The sequence below is a fragment of the Poecilia reticulata genome, chromosome 21 (assembly GCF_904066995.2).
Source record: "Poecilia reticulata chromosome 21, P_reticulata-male-v2, whole genome shotgun sequence".
In the NCBI taxonomy this organism is placed as follows: domain Eukaryota; kingdom Metazoa; phylum Chordata; class Actinopteri; order Cyprinodontiformes; family Poeciliidae; genus Poecilia; species Poecilia reticulata.
Genome location: NC_088850.1, coordinates 9543504 through 9563010, shown reverse-complemented (window position 1 = coordinate 9563010; position 19507 = coordinate 9543504). Strand labels below are relative to the sequence as shown.

At 39.1% G+C, this 19507-nt stretch overlaps 1 protein-coding gene across 1 annotated transcript in view; it reads left to right on the top strand.

Annotated features, from left to right (window-relative positions):
• Positions 1 to 19507, top strand: part of eva1aa (eva-1 homolog A, regulator of programmed cell death a) — a 67064-nt gene that overhangs the window by 4519 nt on the left and 43038 nt on the right. Inside the window, exons 2-3 of the mRNA XM_008397610.3 lie at positions 16627 to 16850; positions 18263 to 18386. Coding sequence (XP_008395832.2) covers positions 16627 to 16850; positions 18263 to 18386 — 348 coding nt within the window. The remainder of the gene's footprint in view (positions 1 to 16626; positions 16851 to 18262; positions 18387 to 19507) is intronic.

The following is a 19507-nucleotide window of genomic DNA, read 5'->3' as shown; positions in this document are numbered from 1 at the left end:
GGGGTCAACTGAGGTCAACCCATAGTAACTGTGAGAGTGTGTGTGGTTAGAGGGGAGTTGCCATCCATCTTGCTTTTTGTTCCCTGCTGACGGCCCTTCTCACGTGTTCTTTCCCAGATTGCAGAGGTTGAGGGAAAGTCAAGACAATACCAGTCATTAATTTATCTCAGTTTTGAGTTTATTTCACTCAAAACGATCTTTTAACTGGCAGAAGAAAATGGATTTCATGTTTTGTAACTCAGATTCCTTTTAATAAATCATATTTAAGATTTTTTTTTCTGCCCTTTTGTCTCTTTTATGTTTTGCCATTTTCAGGCTTAAACAAAATGGTCTAATATGCAGATTTTGTTTTCTTCTATAAATAATGCCCCATTTGGAATCCATCTAGCTTACATTTATTTTCTGTTCAGTTCCCCCGCTAGCCTCCATCTATATCACCGAAACTTGACATTGTGCCAGGATGATAAGCAGCTGAAGCCTTTTTGTTGAGAGGAAACTATCTGCAGTGAGTGGAGAAAAGTCAAGTACAGTCAAGTACGATGCAATGGAAAAACTCCATGTGATGATACCGGGGCTCAATTTACAGCAATTACATGTTTGCACTTTACAATACTCAGCTATGGCTGCTGCTTTTACTAAATCGTTTTATATGTTTACTTTGTCCCGTCACTAAAAATATTCCCCGTGACTTTCTCCACAGATGATTTGCTTTTTGTTAGAAAGAGTTTTAGAAAGGCAAAAAGTGGTAGGCATTTAGAAAAAAGTGTGCAAATACTAATACTGCCACTAACATGAAAAATTATTAAAGCATCTTATCATCTTGTGTTGAACAGAAATTAAAAATGAGTGTACTTACGGCAAAGAATATTTTTTACTTTTTATTTGGTTTGAGAAGGAGAAGCTTTTATAGTTTTTACATCACTTAGCACTTAATTTAAGTCACTTTTTATGATTAAAACAGTTTATAAAGTCATTAAAACTTCTGTTTTTTCTATCAGCTACTTGTCCTTTCTCAAACTTACAGCTATGTAAAATTAATGCCATGCTTGCTATTGTGCTGTGTATATTGGGATATCTAAAAAAATTATATTACAATGGTCTAAACAACAACAAAAAAAAACAATATCTAATTTCGCCTGTGCTTTGGAATGAAGGGAGTAAAATTTACACACCGCTACTGATTGGATTTCTGTTTTTTTTTCTCATATATAATTACAAACTGCTCTATACTCAGTCTGTGAATACCGTTGTGGGCAAAAAAAAAAAAAAAGCTGATTTATGGAGCCAGTAGTAGTAGATTATCCTTTATTTCCCTTATTCCAGATGATTTTGGCTGATTTTAGCCAATACAATTTTTTTTTTTACCAAGCTGTCAGTGTGTTAATATTTGGGACTTTAGGCTTTTGAAGCTGCATGTAATTGTGGCTGAGCAAAATTCATCCAGCTTGATATATCGACCAAATGTTTTTCTATGCCAAGATATATAAAAGTGAAGCCAAGACACACACAAAACCTAGAGTTTCTCCTCCTCGGTTACTGCACAAGCAAGTCCTGGATTAGGCTTCTCACATACAAGCCCCTCCACATATGGCTGAGCACCACTTATTCCCCTCAAACCTTTATCTGCTTTACTTTTTTTTTAGAGCCATGTATATGGGTAACACGTCAAACCCCATGCTCTGCTCTTTGAGCCCCTTCCCCCCTTCACACACTCATTATCTCACCTCCGTCGTCTCCCAGCCAGCGCCACCCCTCCTTCTCCTCCTCTGTGCTGCCTCTACTCCTCCCTGGAGCTTGCCTGATCACTGTTTCTGTGTTTGCGTGTGTGCCAGGTGAGCTCTGTCTAAACAAATCCTGCCTCCCACTTGTTTTGTCTGCCGCTTTGCAGGCAGGCGGCTGGGCGGACAGCGAGGGCCTGGCGTGAGGCTGCTTTTCTTTAAGAACATGAATAGGAGGCCTTAAGGAGCTATTTTTTTTTTACTGTCTTTTCAAAGAGGTGAATAGAGAGTTTTGCTTCCACTAAGATCCTTTCAAAATTTCATCTTTTTTAGTCCTGTCTGGAACTCACAGCAGACAGATTTCAAAAGGAAATAGGTGGATTTATGGCATGTTGTGAGATTTAAATGTTGCTCTGAATCCGTTTACAGAATCTAAATTGTTGCAAATCGACTTAGGCTTAGTTTTCATAACACAAACTTCATGCAGTTGTTGAGAAAATAACTCTATACATGGTCTGTCTAACCCATAAGAAGCTGCATTTTCCAATTTGAAAAAATAGAATGAAGATTTTAAGAGTGGCGTAGTCAAAGTCCGCAAGTTAACCTAGTTGAAATGTAGTGTAAGGTCCTTAAGCTGACTGTTCATGCTCCAAATGCTCCAATATCACTGGATTGAATTCTGCAAAAACCAGCATAGAAAATATTTCTAGCAGGAACGTAGAAAACCAATTACCAGAACACACAGTTGATGGCAAAGGTGGTGGGATTACTTACTAGGAGTAGGGAGCAATTACTTATATTTTCTAAAGAGAAATTATTTTATTTTAAGAAATTAAAATAATATTAAAATAGCATATTGTGTTTACTCAGGTTGTCTGTGATTAAAATTTCTTGATGGTCTGAAACATTTTAGTGTCTTAATTGTGATAATTCCTTAATTTCTTAATCTTAGTCTTAATTTAACAGTTATGTAGTTTTGCATTGAATGACAATAGATTACTGCGAATCAACTGCGGTTTATTCTATTAGGCAACACCAACCAAAGCTAACAATATTTATCTGCTGAGGTCTTGAGCATTTAACAGCATTTCAATTATTAAAGTTTCTCTTTACTTTTTTGTTTTTATAAGAAAGTGTGGAAACACATGGTGCTACACATAAATTGAATGCAGACAGTTCAGGGACGTAATAGACAGCTTCTGTCTCCACCAGGCGCAGGCTGCAGGGTGTGTGTGTGTTATTTCAGGAGGAAGTCTGACCTGGCACAACATGACAGCGATGAAAGATTTGTAAGTTCCTCCCTCGGGATACAATAAGCAGATATATACAAACACACATAAAGCAGAGCTTGACATCATGCTGGGGGAACAACAAAGTGGTGTTACTGACGAGAGATGAGTGTTTACAACAGGAAGCTGCGCTCATTTCGGGTTCGACATGAGAAAATTAAGTTATCTCCACCGCCGTGCAGCAATGCGCAGACGTGGTGGAAACAGCTGCTAAGTGATTTATGTTGAGATATTTGGAAAGTATGAAGCACTTTGGTTTTCTTCTTTGATTTTCCCCTTTGGCAAATGGGGCTTGGGATTCACTAATTACCCATTTCTCCTTCAAACTGGGGAAAGAACACACCACTGCATTAAAAATTGACTAGGACGTGGATAGTTCTTCCTGGGTCTCGGAGAGGTCTGCCAGTGTTCATCAGGAACACGGTGAGCTGCCCTGTACGTGTGATGGAGTGTGAAAGTCCCTGGACTTTTTTAAGCTTGCAGAAAATTGAGAGTTTGGTGGTTTATCGGGGTGGAGGCAACACATGGAGGCCGTGTGGAGAGTCCTCATACAACCAGCAGTAGTTTATTCACTATGCGTGCATCTGTGCGACTGGTCACCCCAGAATTTGAAAAAAAAAAACAAACAAAATACAAATGGCCATACTGGCCTCATGTTAACCTGACCACATCCACTCTGGGCTGGCAGTATTCCAACTAACTTACATAAATGTTTTTTTTTTGTTGTTGTTGTTTTTTTGCAATGCAGCTGCTATGTAGAAGATGTCACTGTCAACAAAAAGGACTTCCATGAACAGGAAATCCATATTCTCATAGAGGTGTGTGTATTGAAAAAGCAAAGCCCAACGCACTGAGAGAGCAGTAGAGAGAGAAAATGTGTTGAGCACTAAAAGCTCTTTTGGGCCATGATTACCTTCACACCGAAATGAGTTTTCACTAGTGTGCTGCAATACAACAGCTTCCTGTGCTGGTTATTCTAAATCATAGACCACTCGGGTTGAGATTATTTTTATATAATCAGGAAGATGGTAGGATCATAGATAAAAGTTGTGGTTTGCGAGTATGTGCACACACAACCTTACAAATGCAAGCTGCCAGATTGGTTGTACATATGCTCCTCCTTTTATCCTTGATTTTAGTCCTGCTAAAGATTGGATATTAATGCTTTACATCTGTTTGAAACTGAAGTCAAATTCCTTTTTTGTGCACATGATCTAGGTCAATAATTCTTATTTCTGAGTGCTGATAGTTTAAGTTATTATGATATTAATTTCTGGTCGAACACATGTTAAGGTTTAAAGGATTTGGAGTTGATCACACTAATTACTCTTAGTAATATCTTGGTCCTACACCAAGAACAATCATGCATGAACCTGTTGCTGTAAAGCTAGGCTTTGATCTTCTCTCTTACTGTGTCCTTGGTTGAATTTTAGAAGCTTGTTGCGTTTTTGCTAGTAGAGATGCAAATTAATCTCACTTTTAAAGTTGCTTTTGACATTTGCTTGGCAAAGTCAAAGTTAGCTTAATACAATGTTCATGTGACCTCATTTGCAAGAATTTAGTGATTTTGTAAGCAGGGTCGGATTTGAAACCTGCGACAGTGCAGTTTTCCATGACGGATGAAGAAATGATTCACTTTGTAAAGAAATACACGATTAAAAGTTGTGAATTTGCTGAAACTACAGTTGGATCATTTATATAATTACTCATGGAAGAAACAAATCAAAGTCTTGCTGGATTGAGCATAACAACAGATCAATGTGCCGTAGTGTGCAGTGCAAGCAAAACAAAACACTGCACACAGATTCCAATCCAAAAGGTTGATAATGGCTCGTTCTGACCCACTCTGCTAAGGCTTTGGGGTGGATTCTGGTTCATGGTGAGTGTGAACTTACCTTACTTTGTGCTGTCTGCCTCTCTGTTAGGGGACGTAGAGGTGGTGGATTTTAGACAGCATAAGAACGATATGTTGTACTTTTCCAAATAAGACATCCTCCTTAGCCCAAAAGAGACTAAAGATAGAAACAGTTTATTACTTCATGGATATTAGTGTTTTTACTCTTTTTTTTTCTAAAACATAAAATCATTCCTCTGAATGATATATTTAAATTCAATATTTAATGCCGACAATAACAACCAATATTTAAAATTAAAATTAATTGTGGTTTATTTTGGACTTTTTAACTCAGCAAAATATGATGCACAACTTAAAATCGTTTTGTATCAATACTATTTATGAGGAACTGAAAAGGTCAAAGTGTCACTCATATTTTGGAGTTGTCTTGTACTCTAAAATATGAATACTGAGATTACTTTAACTAGACCTATGGTCCGCTCAGGACAGCCTGGATAGAATCAGTTTTTTCTTTACGTTTCTAAATTCCCATAGTTCATTCAATCATATTGCTTTATGACTCATGAGTCATAAGTTAACCATCGCTGAGATTTCCCATGGCTTAAATCACAAAAACCACTGTTTAGCACCATAACAAGTCAGCCTAAACTGGCCACAACAGATAAGGCGATGCACTGTTATCACTTTATTTACTGTAAAGAGAAAGCAAAACTACGTCTGAGCAAAAGTAGGTGTCACTTTTTTAAAAAAAAAATAGTGTCTCATTTTGGGCTTATCTGTGTTGCTTTTTGAATTACTAAAATGTGCTGAGAAGGAAGTCTTTCTATGAGCAGCACTGGCTTCTAGATCAACTCTTATTACTAGTAGATGAGTGTCCCAAAAGCTAGGCCTCCGTGTGATAATCATTATTTTGCACAGCCTGCTTTCAATACATGAAACCACCCAAACTGCCCAGCCAGGTGTTGACTTGGATAGATTCTTTTTAGTAATGACTGTTATTGTGGTGAAGAGAGAGGCAGTGTGATTCTTCAACCACTTACCAACAAAAATGTCAATATACATCACAGGTGTATGTTTGCACTTGCCCAGACGCTTCCAAAGAAAACACTGGGAAACGTGAGGAATACTCTCCAGCGGAGATCGCAGCTACGCTGAGAAACTATCTTCACATCTTGGCTGCTTCTGTTTAGTCAACAATTGAAAGATTAGCAAAGAATGCTGTGTCATTTTTCATCCTGTGAGCGCAAAGTCGAATTCGGCAAATTATGGCGTCTGCAGCTGCAATCACAAAATGTCGTAGTATTCAGTCTGATGGTCGTAAGATGTAATTAAACAGAAATGAGATCTTCAGACAGCTCGGTGGGTGTGTACGTAGCCCAGTGATTCGCCCGGGTCCACCTCTCCCATAGTGAAGGAATAAAACTCATTTCAGCGCCAATGACAAGCATACAAGCACATGCAGAAACTCATGCACAGAACTATTTCTGCTGCTTTCAGACTGTCAGCTATGCTTTCACTCCCCTCCTCCTCTTTCATGTTCCTCACCACGCTTCTTGGGAACTGATTTATGTTTGGGTTTAGACATAAATGTGTCCACCTCCATCTAACATTAACTTTTTTCTTATCACTCAAGGCTTTCCAACTTATTTATCTTACCGTTTTTTAATAAAGGAAAGAAAAACAAAGGCGCCTGTAGTTTGATTACACTCCTTGAGGCACACTGAGAGACGGAAAGAGAGATGGAGAAGCAGAAGGGCCAGGCTGAACAAGGAGGCATTGTGTAGCCCCCCAACTGTGTCAGACTGACTGTATGCACTACGGCACACGTCAGCAAACTCCTTCCGAAATCACAGCTAATCTGTAGCTAACTAGTATGGGAAGCTCACGTAAATGAGGAGGAAACTAGTAAGAAATACAGACAGTTTACCTTCTTGTTTTACCCTTTCCACACTAATTCCTTACATTTACATCATAAATATAATGCCCCACAAGTCTAAATATCTGTTCCTTTACATCAAATAGATTGCTTATAGTTCAAATATTTTTGTGCCAGAAAAAAAAAAAAAAATCTTGAAAGTATTATATAAATTACTCTCCATGTTTTATTTATTTTTGTAAGTTCATTGGGCCTCTTAAGTCAAAATGATCTGTGTGGGGAAACTAGATAGACTTATAAAGTTCTGAGGTCAGACCTTCTTCTTGGAATAAAGTCTTAGTAGCTACAAAAGGATAGTGTCAGTAAACTATCACAAGGAAAACAGACTGATTTTGTACATAGGACTAAGACTTTCAGCTGCTTCTGTTCACTGTTGCTATGTTTCATGCAACCACTGGACAGATCACTAACATAAAGTATTTGGTGTGCATTTATGTAACGCTGCTCTTCAGAACTGCATCAGAAATTACTCTGTCTATCTGAAGGCTGATAGATTTTCTTGTTTGTTTAGCTGAATTTTTTTTGTCATAAGTGATCATTTGTCATCATAGCCAATTAATCAATCTCTCTCTTGTCGCTACTTCTCCTCATCATTTCTTCCTTTTTTTCTCAACCCTGGACAGACCACTATATTTCTTTAACATATAAATTCACATCTGACCTGAAGACTTTTATATGACTGGCTTCATCATATAAACTCATTGTTGTTATATTTATTCTCAAGGATGGTGCTACATGTGTATTATCATAACTTTTCTGCAACTTTTCCTCACATGCTTAGCTGGTTTCTGTTTTCAGTAAATTTTTTCAGCTTCAAACTCAGAAATAAATATAACTTTTATGAGTCGGAAACCCGAATCTGATTGAAATTGTGCATAAGGTCCGAATATACATTTTCCGTCTCTTTCTATTTACGTCATTTGTTAGATGAATGGTGTACTTGTTGCTGAAGTCTTTTTCAGTCCTCTGCCCCAACCTTTGGCATAGTTAGTTTAGGTCTCTGTTTTTTTTCTTTTTTCTCTTGAATGAAAAGCAGTGTTTGGGGATATCAGTTAATTAAAAATAGACCAGAGGACTTTTTTTTTTTTTTGGCCAGTCAATTTGTGGACACACATTTGAGACTTTAGAATGCATGCCAGATGAGCAGTGTTCTTTTGCAGCGTGGGCCATTGAAGGATTGTTTTTATTGGGCTGCTTCCCGAAACTTTAAATCTTAGCACAATTGGCATTTTGGCAGGTTAGATAAAAACATCTTCATTCTTTAGCAGTTAAATCACTAGTTCAGGTTGGGTCCTGTATTTACAGATAAAGTGTACAACTGCAGGACTATGATCCTTCATGTTTGTGAACTGAAACATTGAACATTTCTTGGATGGGTTGTGTGAAGGAGAAAGATGTTCACAAGTGTCTGCAGGCGGTTGTGTAACCTTTTGCTATATTTGCTAGTTAACAAATGCAGTGCAGAGCTGAGGCTGAAAGGAGTTTCAGTTTGTTTTGAGCCCAGTTTAAGTGAAAAAAGAATTACATTTTGACCTTGAGACAGACTCTTAATAATTTGATTGAAAAACTTCAGAGTGGCATCTTTTACACTGAAAGATTTAGATGAATAACATTTTAAACACCACCCCAGTTACAAACTAAAAGCTCCCGGACCGAACGGAACCCCCCCCCCTAAGTATTTAGGAAAAAGATCTCCCTTCTAAGTCTCATTGGACATGCTGCACCCCTCTTTTCATACTTTCTGTTTCAGATGAGTTACTCTGTTCCTTGTTGTCAAAGAACAACCCCTGAGATAAGCTTGTTAATTCCCTTTGAGAAGCTGAAGCGTCCCAGTGCCCTCCCACTTCACTTTTTCTAAGGAAAATATTTCTCTCATCTTCTCCGCACATGTTTGAAATTTGCTAGAGGCTAACTGTCATGCTGTTGGCAGGTTCAAACCTTTGTGGAAGGGTGTGGGTGGGCTGGGCCTGAGGATTATGTGGAGAGGTAAATTTCATTGTGCAAAGGATGGGTTCACTTCTATTAAATGTTGTTTATACCCAAGATTGTCAGAACACATGATACAGAGCGTGGATGGATGGATGGATGGATGGATGGATGGATGGATGGATGGATGGATGGATGGATGGATGGATGGATGGATGGATGGATGGATGGATGGATGGATGGATGGATGGATGGATGGATGGATGGATGGATGGATGGATGGATGGATGGATGGATGGATGGCACTGTCCATTTTCATTCTGGGTCCTTATTCGTCGAGGTTTGAAATCACAGTTTCACTTAGTCGTTGAGTTATTAAAATTGTCTTCTTAATGTGAAGTTTAGCTGAAAACAATATTTCTGGAGTTATTATTCTTCAACCTTTTCTACTATAATGCAGAAGTTTTGGACAATGTCTTGCTGAGACTTATCAGGTTTTTGGCACAGATTTATGCTGTTTAGACTCTGAAACACGATTCACTTTGAATGATTGAGAAAGACTCCATCTGTCGTTCACTTTGCAGTAATAAAAGCTGGAGCTCCAGTTAATAACGGACAGTCTGGTTTCCACCCACTTCTCCCAGGCTATAAAAATGACCATTAAAATGACTTATGTGTCCTCCTCTTGGCCCTTCTCTCAATCTGTGTGTCTGCCCCTCCATTAGACTCCGTCTGTGGGCGTCTGGACATGCAGGGGTGTTCCTGAAACCTTTCTGTCTCTTGCTATTCACCCTTCATCTCTACAGCCGCCACCCACCAATGATAAGAAACCCACAGCACACATACTCAGAAACTCAGAGCAACATGTCCCCTCTCCTGGCTACCCTTTGGCCCTCAGAGGTCACCAGGAGAGGCACGTGCTAAAAGAGGTCATGAGTGGGTTTGGGTGGGACCAGTGCTTGAGGATTCCCTAAGGGAGACTTTGCAGCCACTGTCAAGCTGTGATGACATCTGTAAGCCAGCAGATGTTTTATACCTATTTACCCCTCGGGGAGAGTTTAGGCAACAGACCCACAAGTAGAACTTACCTTATTGTTTGTTGAGATTGCCTAATGTTTGTAAGGAAAAACATTTAGGCTTATTCTGTGATTATTGAGCTTGAATATGTCCTTTGATGCCCCATTGCAGTACTAGGCTTTCCCTTAAGACGTCTCCAGGAGGCATCCATTCCTTCCATGCTTAAATCACATTAACTGGCTCCGTTTACTACTTTGCTGTAATGACTCTAGTACTCTGACCTCCACCAATAAGCCAGTCTCCTAAATCTGTCCTTTATGGTATCCAGAACCACTCTATAGATGACACTAACTTTTGTGTTTGTACTGGGTCTCATTCTTTCAGGCAACACGCAAATATAAGTATCAATGTAACGTTTAAAGTGTAGTAAATCATCAAGCTCGCCTTTTGCCTCAACTCTCTTTGTCACAACAGACCTAGAGTTACTTATGCTGGTTATTTTGCCCTTTCACTATTTTGTATCTTTGCATGTTTTGCCATGTAAGGCAGTTTGAACACGACCTTTTGGGTAGCAGATGGTACCTTCTGGTGTGGGAGGTTTTGTTGCAATCAAATAAAAAAACATGTGGACAGGAGGTGTATAAAGCATGGGTATTAAATGGAAGTAAGAATAGATAAAAGCACAATGCATTTGTGCAAAATGAAGTACAAATTGGCAAAGGTGCAAATTGACCAAGAGCCCAGTTTCAACCCAGGTTGGCGTTTGCCATGCCCAGTGCAATTCAGTAAATCTTTGCAATGATTGAAAAATCTAGATGTTGTTTCATTGACTTTAAGAGCTTGTGAATAACAAAAAGTGGCTGTTTTTTGACCTGCAAGGTATTGGTTTTACTTTATATTGGACTTATTTAATCTGTTGATCCTATTCATTTATCATCATTTTCTTGCTAAAGATATGTACCTATAACTTGTATATTATGCTGCTTTACTATCATTTTACTATACTTGTGGATCCTGTTTTATACTTTCACTGCCAAATCTTTCTCATTATGTTCTTTTAAATACATTTCAGACATAAAACTCACAGTTCAGTGAGTCCAGTCTACAAGTCCAGGCCTTGCTGGCTGCTTTTCTTGGTTTCATACATCATGAAAATAATCAATGAGCTGCTTTCAGACAAAGTAGGGGCAGAAGCAGGGTTAGAAGTTATTTATGCAGAGCTGTTTGATGTCTGATTGCTTCTGTGTGATCCTGCTGGTTTATTTATGAGTGTGTGCTTAACTGTCTGTGTTGGCACAGGGGAATCATCGGATTGTGCAACAGGGGTGTTTGTGTTTGTGTCTCCAGTTTTAATGACTCCATCTGCCCAGATTCTAGTCTCACTACAGTCATTTGAAGGGAGGATTGGGTCCAACTGGAAACTCCACTATTCAAGTGAAACAGATCATGCGCTGAGCATACTGGCACACAATACGTGACATACCTGTTTGGTTGCACTTGACTTGCTTTTGGATATCAAACCATGAAAATTATGTGTGCAAACTCTAAAAGGGGACTGTCTGGACACATATGCTAATGTCAAAGTAGAGATTGTTAAACTACAAAGTTATGAAGTGGAATTTAGATTGATGGTTTGTGTGCATCCAAATTCCCCTGAAGTTCTGTTTTATGTTGTCCAGTCCAAATTTAAAGATGGAAACACATAACGAAAATCCACTTTTATAGCCCTTGTGAGGGATTTACCCCGTCCCTAACAGGTGCTGTTTTTTGAGTACTTTATATATTCTAATTTATTTGGGTGAATGTATTGTGTTTGGGGAATGTGACTTGATTTATTTACTTGTTTTAATCATCTTCTCTTCTCTTTGAGGTCACCTGGTCATGTGCTGCCATGGAAGCGCGCCCATGAGCAGCGCTGACAAGGACCTGGTGTTTTCAATCAGCCTCATTGGGAAAATCCATTGTCTGAGATGGAGGAGAGAAGTTTTGGATTTTGTTTGGGCCCAGATTGTTTTTGTTTCTAGCTTTGAGTTAATTTTAACTGTGTAAAAAAATTTTTAGGAATATAGTTTAGTACAAATGTTTGTTCTTTCTTTCTGGAAATGTGAATGTCTCCACCCCTCTAATTAGTCCTGGTGGAAGCCAATCCCTTAAAAGCCAGGTGGTTCAGATGATGGGGAGATTCTCCCTCTTCTTTTTTTGACTGACATGATATGCTGTAAACTGAACTGAAGAGTGTGAAGCTGAAGATAAAAGAAAAAATATTGAGAGCTCTAAGACTGCTGGTTCCAGTCTGGTTTCTTTTTGATCGCAAACTAACAGCCCTCCACTACATTTCGTTGTGTAGGAATCTCTTGAAGTGCGGAAACTTTGAACTTAGTTTTCCTCATTGAAGCATAAATATTTTCAGATTCTGTTTGGGTCAAATTTTTCAATCCATTCCGGAATGCCACCTTACTAGTGTATTTTAATTACATTATCATTAGTACTGCAGTATAAAATATTAACAATACATGCTCGTAAAACGTCTTGAATTAGAATTTTTCATCACATCCCCAAGACATGCTCTAGGTAATTTCCCCAATTTTAAAGCATTACTTTGTTCCACCAAATTTTTTAAAGACTTGTCCCACAATTTCAAGCTGCAGGATATTTCCCATGCGCATTCAGATTCTTATCAAAATCCTACTGGGCTTCACCGCATCTTAAAAGGGCTCCAAATGAAGTATCCATTTTTTGCAGAATCCACCCCTGCACTTTCTTTGCCCCAAAGTGTGATTAACTAGAAAGTAGGCTAATCCAAGGCGTGACTGTAAGGGCAAGACTAATTTATTGTAAGGAGAAGAATGTTGTGTATTTTAGGAATGCATTTTTTAGCCTTCAATCTGAAGAGCTTTACTGTAAGCATTGTACTCTGTATCTGTAAAAAGGCATTCAGTATTTGTCATTATCATTTGAAAACGTGTTATTGTTGTGGTAATAGTGGGAATTTTGGTTCTTCACTTTTGAGCTTGTGGTTTAATGATGGAAAATTCATGTGACGTCTAAAAGATGCATGTATTGTTTTGATGCTACAGTGTGTTCAGGCTTCTGAGTTAAGAAAAGTAACTACTTCAAGGTTTAAAGTTATGACTTTTAGAAAGATTTGTCATTATCTTTACAAATGCAGATGCCATTTCTTTTATTCTTTCAGTGTCTTAATGTCTCTTCTAGGGATTTTAAATTCAATTTTCAGGCAGTCACCTACATGCTTGTTTGAGCTATTTTCTGCCGTGATAAAGTGGTATAAGTTTTACTTTTCATCCCCCATCTCTCAACAACTGCAGAGTGTGGCCTGTGTCTTTCTTTGAGTGGTAATGCTTCCTATAAGTTACCACTTGAAGGGAATTCTTTCTCCCACAGCAAGCCTGCAGCACAGCGTCTTGGAACCTTTCATGGTTTTAATGGCTATAATTTGCTTAAAATAATCCCAATAAATTTATGAAGCTGTAAATGCTTAAATGTGGCACGATGGTACGTAATGCAGGTTTTGGTTTTTTTGTTGCTCTCGCAAAAACGAAAGGATTTCTTGGCTTTTAAATGTTTTGAAGTATAGTTAATATGTTGTGCCTCGGAAAAGTGTTCGTACCCTCTGAACTTATTCACATTTCTTTTTACAATTCAACACACACTTATATGCTACTTAAACAATGTGTGGAATGCATGCCACACATTTCAGATTATTATTGTTTGTTAAAAATTTTGAACACCATATACAAATCACTTTCTACTTCACAATATGTTATATTTTGTGATTGTACTGTGACAACATTTAGAAAAATGTTCGAGGGGTATGAATATTATCGCCCGGTACTGCACTTGGACTTTTCTGCCTAATCTTGTAGTTTCTGCAGCCTGTTGAATATCTCTAAGTGTGAATGTAAATACCCACATTTGTGGCATATCAGGTTTTAATCTGTTAATATTCACCAGAGTAATACATTAGTACCGGGGGCAAGAAGGTTTACTTTACGTAATTAACTGAGTTAAAGGCCTAAGCTCTTCAATAAGATTCTGTGCTAAGCTAACACTGTAACAACATGCCAGTTATACCTAAAGCTGCTGCTATTGTTCATGCACTGAGGTGATAGCCAATAGGAAGAGACTGCATCTTTCAAACAGAAAACTATCTCATTGACTCTCCACCTGGGCTAAGAGTGTTGTCAAACCCACGTTTTCTCTCTCTCTCTTTCTCTCTCTAAGGGCTTGGCATACTCATTATGAACAAAGACAACAATCTGAATGAACCTGGCCCACAAACTGAATTAGTCAAAGCCCTGCTGACCTGAAAGGCGAGACAGGTGATGTTGTGGGAAAGCTGCGAGCTGTGATTTTAGAAGGAAAACTTCTCACAGCAGCTTCCTTCTCTGTCTTGTTGACACAACACAGTAACTCGTCACTAATCTCCATCATACCTGACCTCCTCCCTCACCGGGTCAGACTTAAGAGTCCTCACATGACCACAAATGAGAAGCTAAAGGTCTAGTTATACGGTCTCTGAGCTGAACACCCGACTGACAGGTTTAATTGCGTCACAGGAAAAGGTCCCGTCTCGGTTGGGCCTTAAGACACAAAAGGCAGGTGCAGCTTCATCTGTCTTTGTTTATAATAGATCCAAGTGGTCCCTCTATTGAGATTAAACATGTTAATATCAACAAAGAGCTCAGACAAAAGTGACCTGTTTGTACAAGAGCAGCTTCTCCACCGCAGCCTCCTGTCTTTTAATGGCCGAACAAACAAACCTGTAGACAAAATAGCGTGACAGCTTTTGTTAGGGGTAAAGGGCAGAGATCTAGTTAAAGAAGTAGTTTGAAGCCACATGAAAAGAAAAGGGGGGAGGAAACGGGAGGAGGAAGATGCCTGGGTGTTCCTCCATTATTGTTAAGCTGTCTGCCTTTGAGGGACACCTGTCATTGGCCGTGGTGTCCACACAGCCGCCCGGTTTGCTAGTCTTTAAAGTAGGCCTCATTCAACAGGTAGAAGGAATACGAACAATACGTATGTTCCTGAAATAGCAGGAGGGGAAAAAGAGACAACTTGGACTCTTAAGAAAGCACCTGAGGGTTCTTTTGAGATAATCTGTTTGTTTTTTCTTCCCTCCCTGCCCCCCCTTCTGGGGTGGAGTAAGGCCCATCACAGCGGTTATAGTGAAGAAACTGTTGCACAAGGACTCTTTGAAGAAACCTCCAAATGGCAATTTCTCTAAGCTATCTTAAGCCAAGTCTGTTTCACTGCCTTCCTAACCCTGTCTGTTTCCTTGGTTACACAAATGCGCTGTTATAGCACGATAGGGGGCTCTGCCAGGAACCAGCTTTGGATAATGCGATACTGTTACAACATCACCAGAGGTCCCATATTCAGGAGCCAAACAGGCTTGTCCTGACCACATTGTTTGTGTTGATGTTTTGTTTCTTTATGTGTGTACGCCTGCGTACGTGTGCGTGTGTGTGTGTGTGTGTGTGTGTGTGTGTGTGTGTGTGTGTGTGTGTGTGTGTGGGTGTGTGTGTGTGCGTGTGTGTGTGTGTGTGTGTGTGTGTGTGTGTGTGTGTGTGTGCGTGTGTGTGTGTGTGTGTGTGCGTGTGGTCCTGCTGCCAGGGGGAATGCCAAGTTCCCTCTCACTCTGGAATGTGGCAAGCAAAGTAGACAGGGGGTGTGTGCAGTTGTGGGAGATGGAGATCGTAGTGGGTGGGGGGTGGACCAGCAAAGCCCAAATCATTAAAACAATCACAATTTGAGAAATGATGTCTTGATGAAATGTCCAAGCCACACAAATGCTGCTCAGACAGCCTTTAACTTGAGATAATGTTCATGTTTATTTGAATTAGACAGACGGTTCCGACAAGTATTGGAAATAATATATGTAACAAAGGCAGGTACTGTTGTTTTTTTGGGGGGGCTTGAACTTTTAATAACGTGACAGGTGTTACACAAGTCATTCCCACATAAATACTGACTGCATATTCCCTCCTTTTCCATTTTCACGTCTAAAAATCTGTTAGTTGGTGAAATGACCACTTCTAAAAGCATCTCTATTTTAGAGAGAGGCTGACCTTTCCAAGCCCTCAAATGTCTCCTCTCTTTCCCTTCCTCCTTTTAACTGTGGCCATGGTGATAAGGGGGCAATGTGTGTGTGAGAGCGCCTTGTTCAAGTGTTTTGTTGTGTGTGTTTGGATACACTGTGTGTGTGTGTGTTCCTTCCTCTTTTATACTGCTGAGCAAATAGGGATAATTGAATTGTGCTGTGTTCATGTGAGTTTATGTGAGTTTGAGTGTATTGACTTTTTGCTAAATGTGTTTGCAGTTGGAATGAAAGGAAGTTTTATATCAGTTAAATGTATTTAGTTTGTTGAATAATGATAATTTAAATTAGAATGTGCATGGCTTATTTTGCAGTGTCTTGCGAAAGTATTACACATTAATAGTCTTACGTTTTTTTGTCATTACAACTTCACTGTAATTTATTTGTAATGTTTTGTAATAGACTAGTAAAAACATGTTATTGCTCTACATTATTGCATGTATGATTCTGAAAATATGACAAACATTTTAGTAAAGTGACATTCATATTTGTTATGACTAAGCAGTTTTTAAACCTCTTTATGTTCAATTTCAGCCTCGGGTACCTTGGGGTATATCTTTACTTTGCACTTCCGGAGAATAAACATTTTATATGTGAACATCACTTGTCAAATATGAAATTGCTAAAAGGGAATATTCACATTTTCAGGGAGCTGCAAATTATGTTTGATTTTTCTATTTGTTGCAGTTTCAAGGATTAAAGATCCAAGAAAACGTTTGCAATGTTTTCTAAAAATGTGTCTGTGCTGGCTTCTTTCTGTTTTAAAGGTGGCCTATCCAAAGTTTTGAGGAACTACACTGAACAGGCCTGCGACGGAGAGTTCCTGTCTGTTCGTTGTCCGCTCCGTACCACCATAACTGTCCAATCAGCTTTCTACGGTAGAAAAAGGCCCTCTGATCCTCGACAGTGTCCTCAAACTTACCAGGCACTCCTGAGCTCCTACCACTCCCAGGAGGATGATCGACATTGTTCGGTGTCCACCGCGCTACAGGTAAATAGCCAGGACAAAGTGATCATCTGTATTGTCCTTCTTTCCTTTCTAATTCTGATTTAGCTCTTTCACAAATTCCAGTTTCATCCACGGCATTGCTCACCTGTTAGTTCCGTTTTAGCATGTAAACAAACTTATTTTTCTCCAAATTTCTGTGGCAGAATGTGTCCCGCAAGGCGGTCAAATTGGACAAGGGTAACTTTTTTTGTGAAGCCACTGATTATGTAATGCTTTGTTGGGGTGTTTTCCGCCAAATTACCCACTTTAAATAGGAAAGGGGCTTGTGTATTCCCACGGCACAATGCAATTTCATGGAGTTTTTGCTTCAGCATCCTTTCCCAAATTAGGATGCTGTGGGACTAAAACCACCGCTTTGCAATGCAGACACAAACACATATTGTTAAGCATTCATTCAGTTGTTGGCTTCGTTCTTGGTTCGCCCTTGCCTTTTGGAGTCAAACACCCACTATTTCTGCCATAGACAAGTCAGACATGAATGCACAGGCACAGAGGCTGCTTTGTATGGAAGTGAAACATTGACTGGCTGATCTGCCACCCACATGAGCCAAATGGTGGAATCCCATCATGCCACCTGTTCATGACTGCAGGATTGTTGCCGTTATTTTGGAGATGTCTCTATAAAATGTTGAATTTATATATAACTGTGTTGGCATTTGTTGTTTTGTTTAAATATCTTGTTAAGCTAATGAAATATATATAAAACTAAGGTTAAATTTGCACGGTTTTAATGTGTATAATCTTTTATTGCTGTATATAATTATTTTCTCTAAACTTACTTGAATGTCAAAATGGACACTTTTTCTTGTCTTTTAATATGTGATCATTTTTATTTGATATTGATAAAACATTACAAAGAAGCTAAAATGGGAACTTATTTAACTCTTGAATAATTCACCAGTTTTTTAATCAATGACAGATTTTTGTCTTGCTACATGATACATTTTTACCCGGATCATTTCTTTTTAGGCAGCAACATAAAGTTGCTATATTGGGAGAAATATAAAAAAATTCCCCCAAATATATCCATATTTCACTGCATTACTAAAATCTCACATTGACAAACAAGTTTGGATGAGAGACTAAGTTTACCCTGTCACCTCACACTGTGCAAGAGGAACTCAGGGGGGTGGGAAAAAAAATCTAGGATACTGTTGAATGTTCTCACCTGGGATGCAGATGATGAAACCAGAGCATTAAAAACAATACCAGGAAATTACAAGAGTGGAGTTTCCCAAAGTTTTTTCTTACCTTGGCTTTCCATGGATATAGCCAGCCTGTTTGAAGTGGGTTTAGGTTTGCAGGGTCCCGATTTCACCATCATTTTTGTTTATTGTTCTCCCTCTAAAGCTGCCTTTGGTTCTCTCCTGCTCTGTGTCACTTTTCTTCTTTAGAAAATGTTGGCCGAGTGCCAAGACAGAAGGAGCTGTCAAGTCCTTGTCAACAGCCGTGTGTTTGGGATGGACCAGTGTCCTGGCAGCAGTAAATACCTCATTGTCTGGTACAAATGCAGACCTAGTAAGTCCATCATCGCCTTCTCTGACATTTTTGTCCCTCCCATGTGACCCTTGGACCTTTTTTTTTTTAAGTCACCCGTACAGACAGGGCTTTAAAAAAAAAAAAAAAAAAAAAAAAAAACGTCTTTGCCTCCTTTGAACTTTTTCACAGTTTGCTTTATTGGGATTTTATGTGATAGATCAACACAATGCAGTGACAGTAAGGTGAAGGAAAAATGTTGTAAAGTTTTACAAAGTTTTTACTGATAAAAAAAATTTAATTAAATTAAAGTAAAAATGGGGCATACATTTGAATTCAGCTCCATTTACAATACTACCCTTAAAATAGACAACTGTCAGTTTAATCTCTGCAGTAAAATATCTGCAAAATACAAATACAATTCTAAATTAAATTTACTGCTTTTTATGACTTTTAAAGATGCAGCAGAAATAGTGGCTACAAGTGACATAAGGCATGACTTCACATCAAACTGGCCACATGCAACACGCTGTGGTGATAGCCAAAGTTAGGGAGAACATGAATGAAACATGGCAATTTGAGATCATGTTAGAGGATTCTGCTAGAAGCTTAAAATGATGAGACTATGACAAAGGTTCACCTTTTCTGCATCTTTCTGTATCTGTTGAGATCTCATCTTTTCCTTTTGAAGAAAAAGTCTTTGCGTTTTTCTCCCATTATCACCAGTGAGCCTGTGAGCCAGCAAGTTAAGAGTATCACTTCAGAGGTGAGCTTCAGCAGTGCAGTAATCCCACCCAGATTTTAGCATCCATTCAAATCTAAGAGCTATGCTGAGCCAAGCTGCACTGAGCTGTGTAAAACTTCTCGCTAGAGTGACCACAAGTGAGCAATAATCCACTGATCCTCCTGGTCCCCCCCCCCCTGCTCTTTCTTTCTTTCTGCACCGGACGCCGGGGCCAATCAACAGCTCTTTGTTCGGTGTCACTTAACCAATGGCTTCTGTGCGGAAGAAAGAAAGGCCACATGGGGCGTTGGTGAGGTGCGACAGGCAGGTGTCACTGCTTCTGAAAGGAAAGTCGGATGGAGGGCACCTCAAGTGAAGAAAAACAGAGAGGGAGAGAAAGCAAGAGTGAATCCATCACCAGGAAATATCCTGTCCGTTT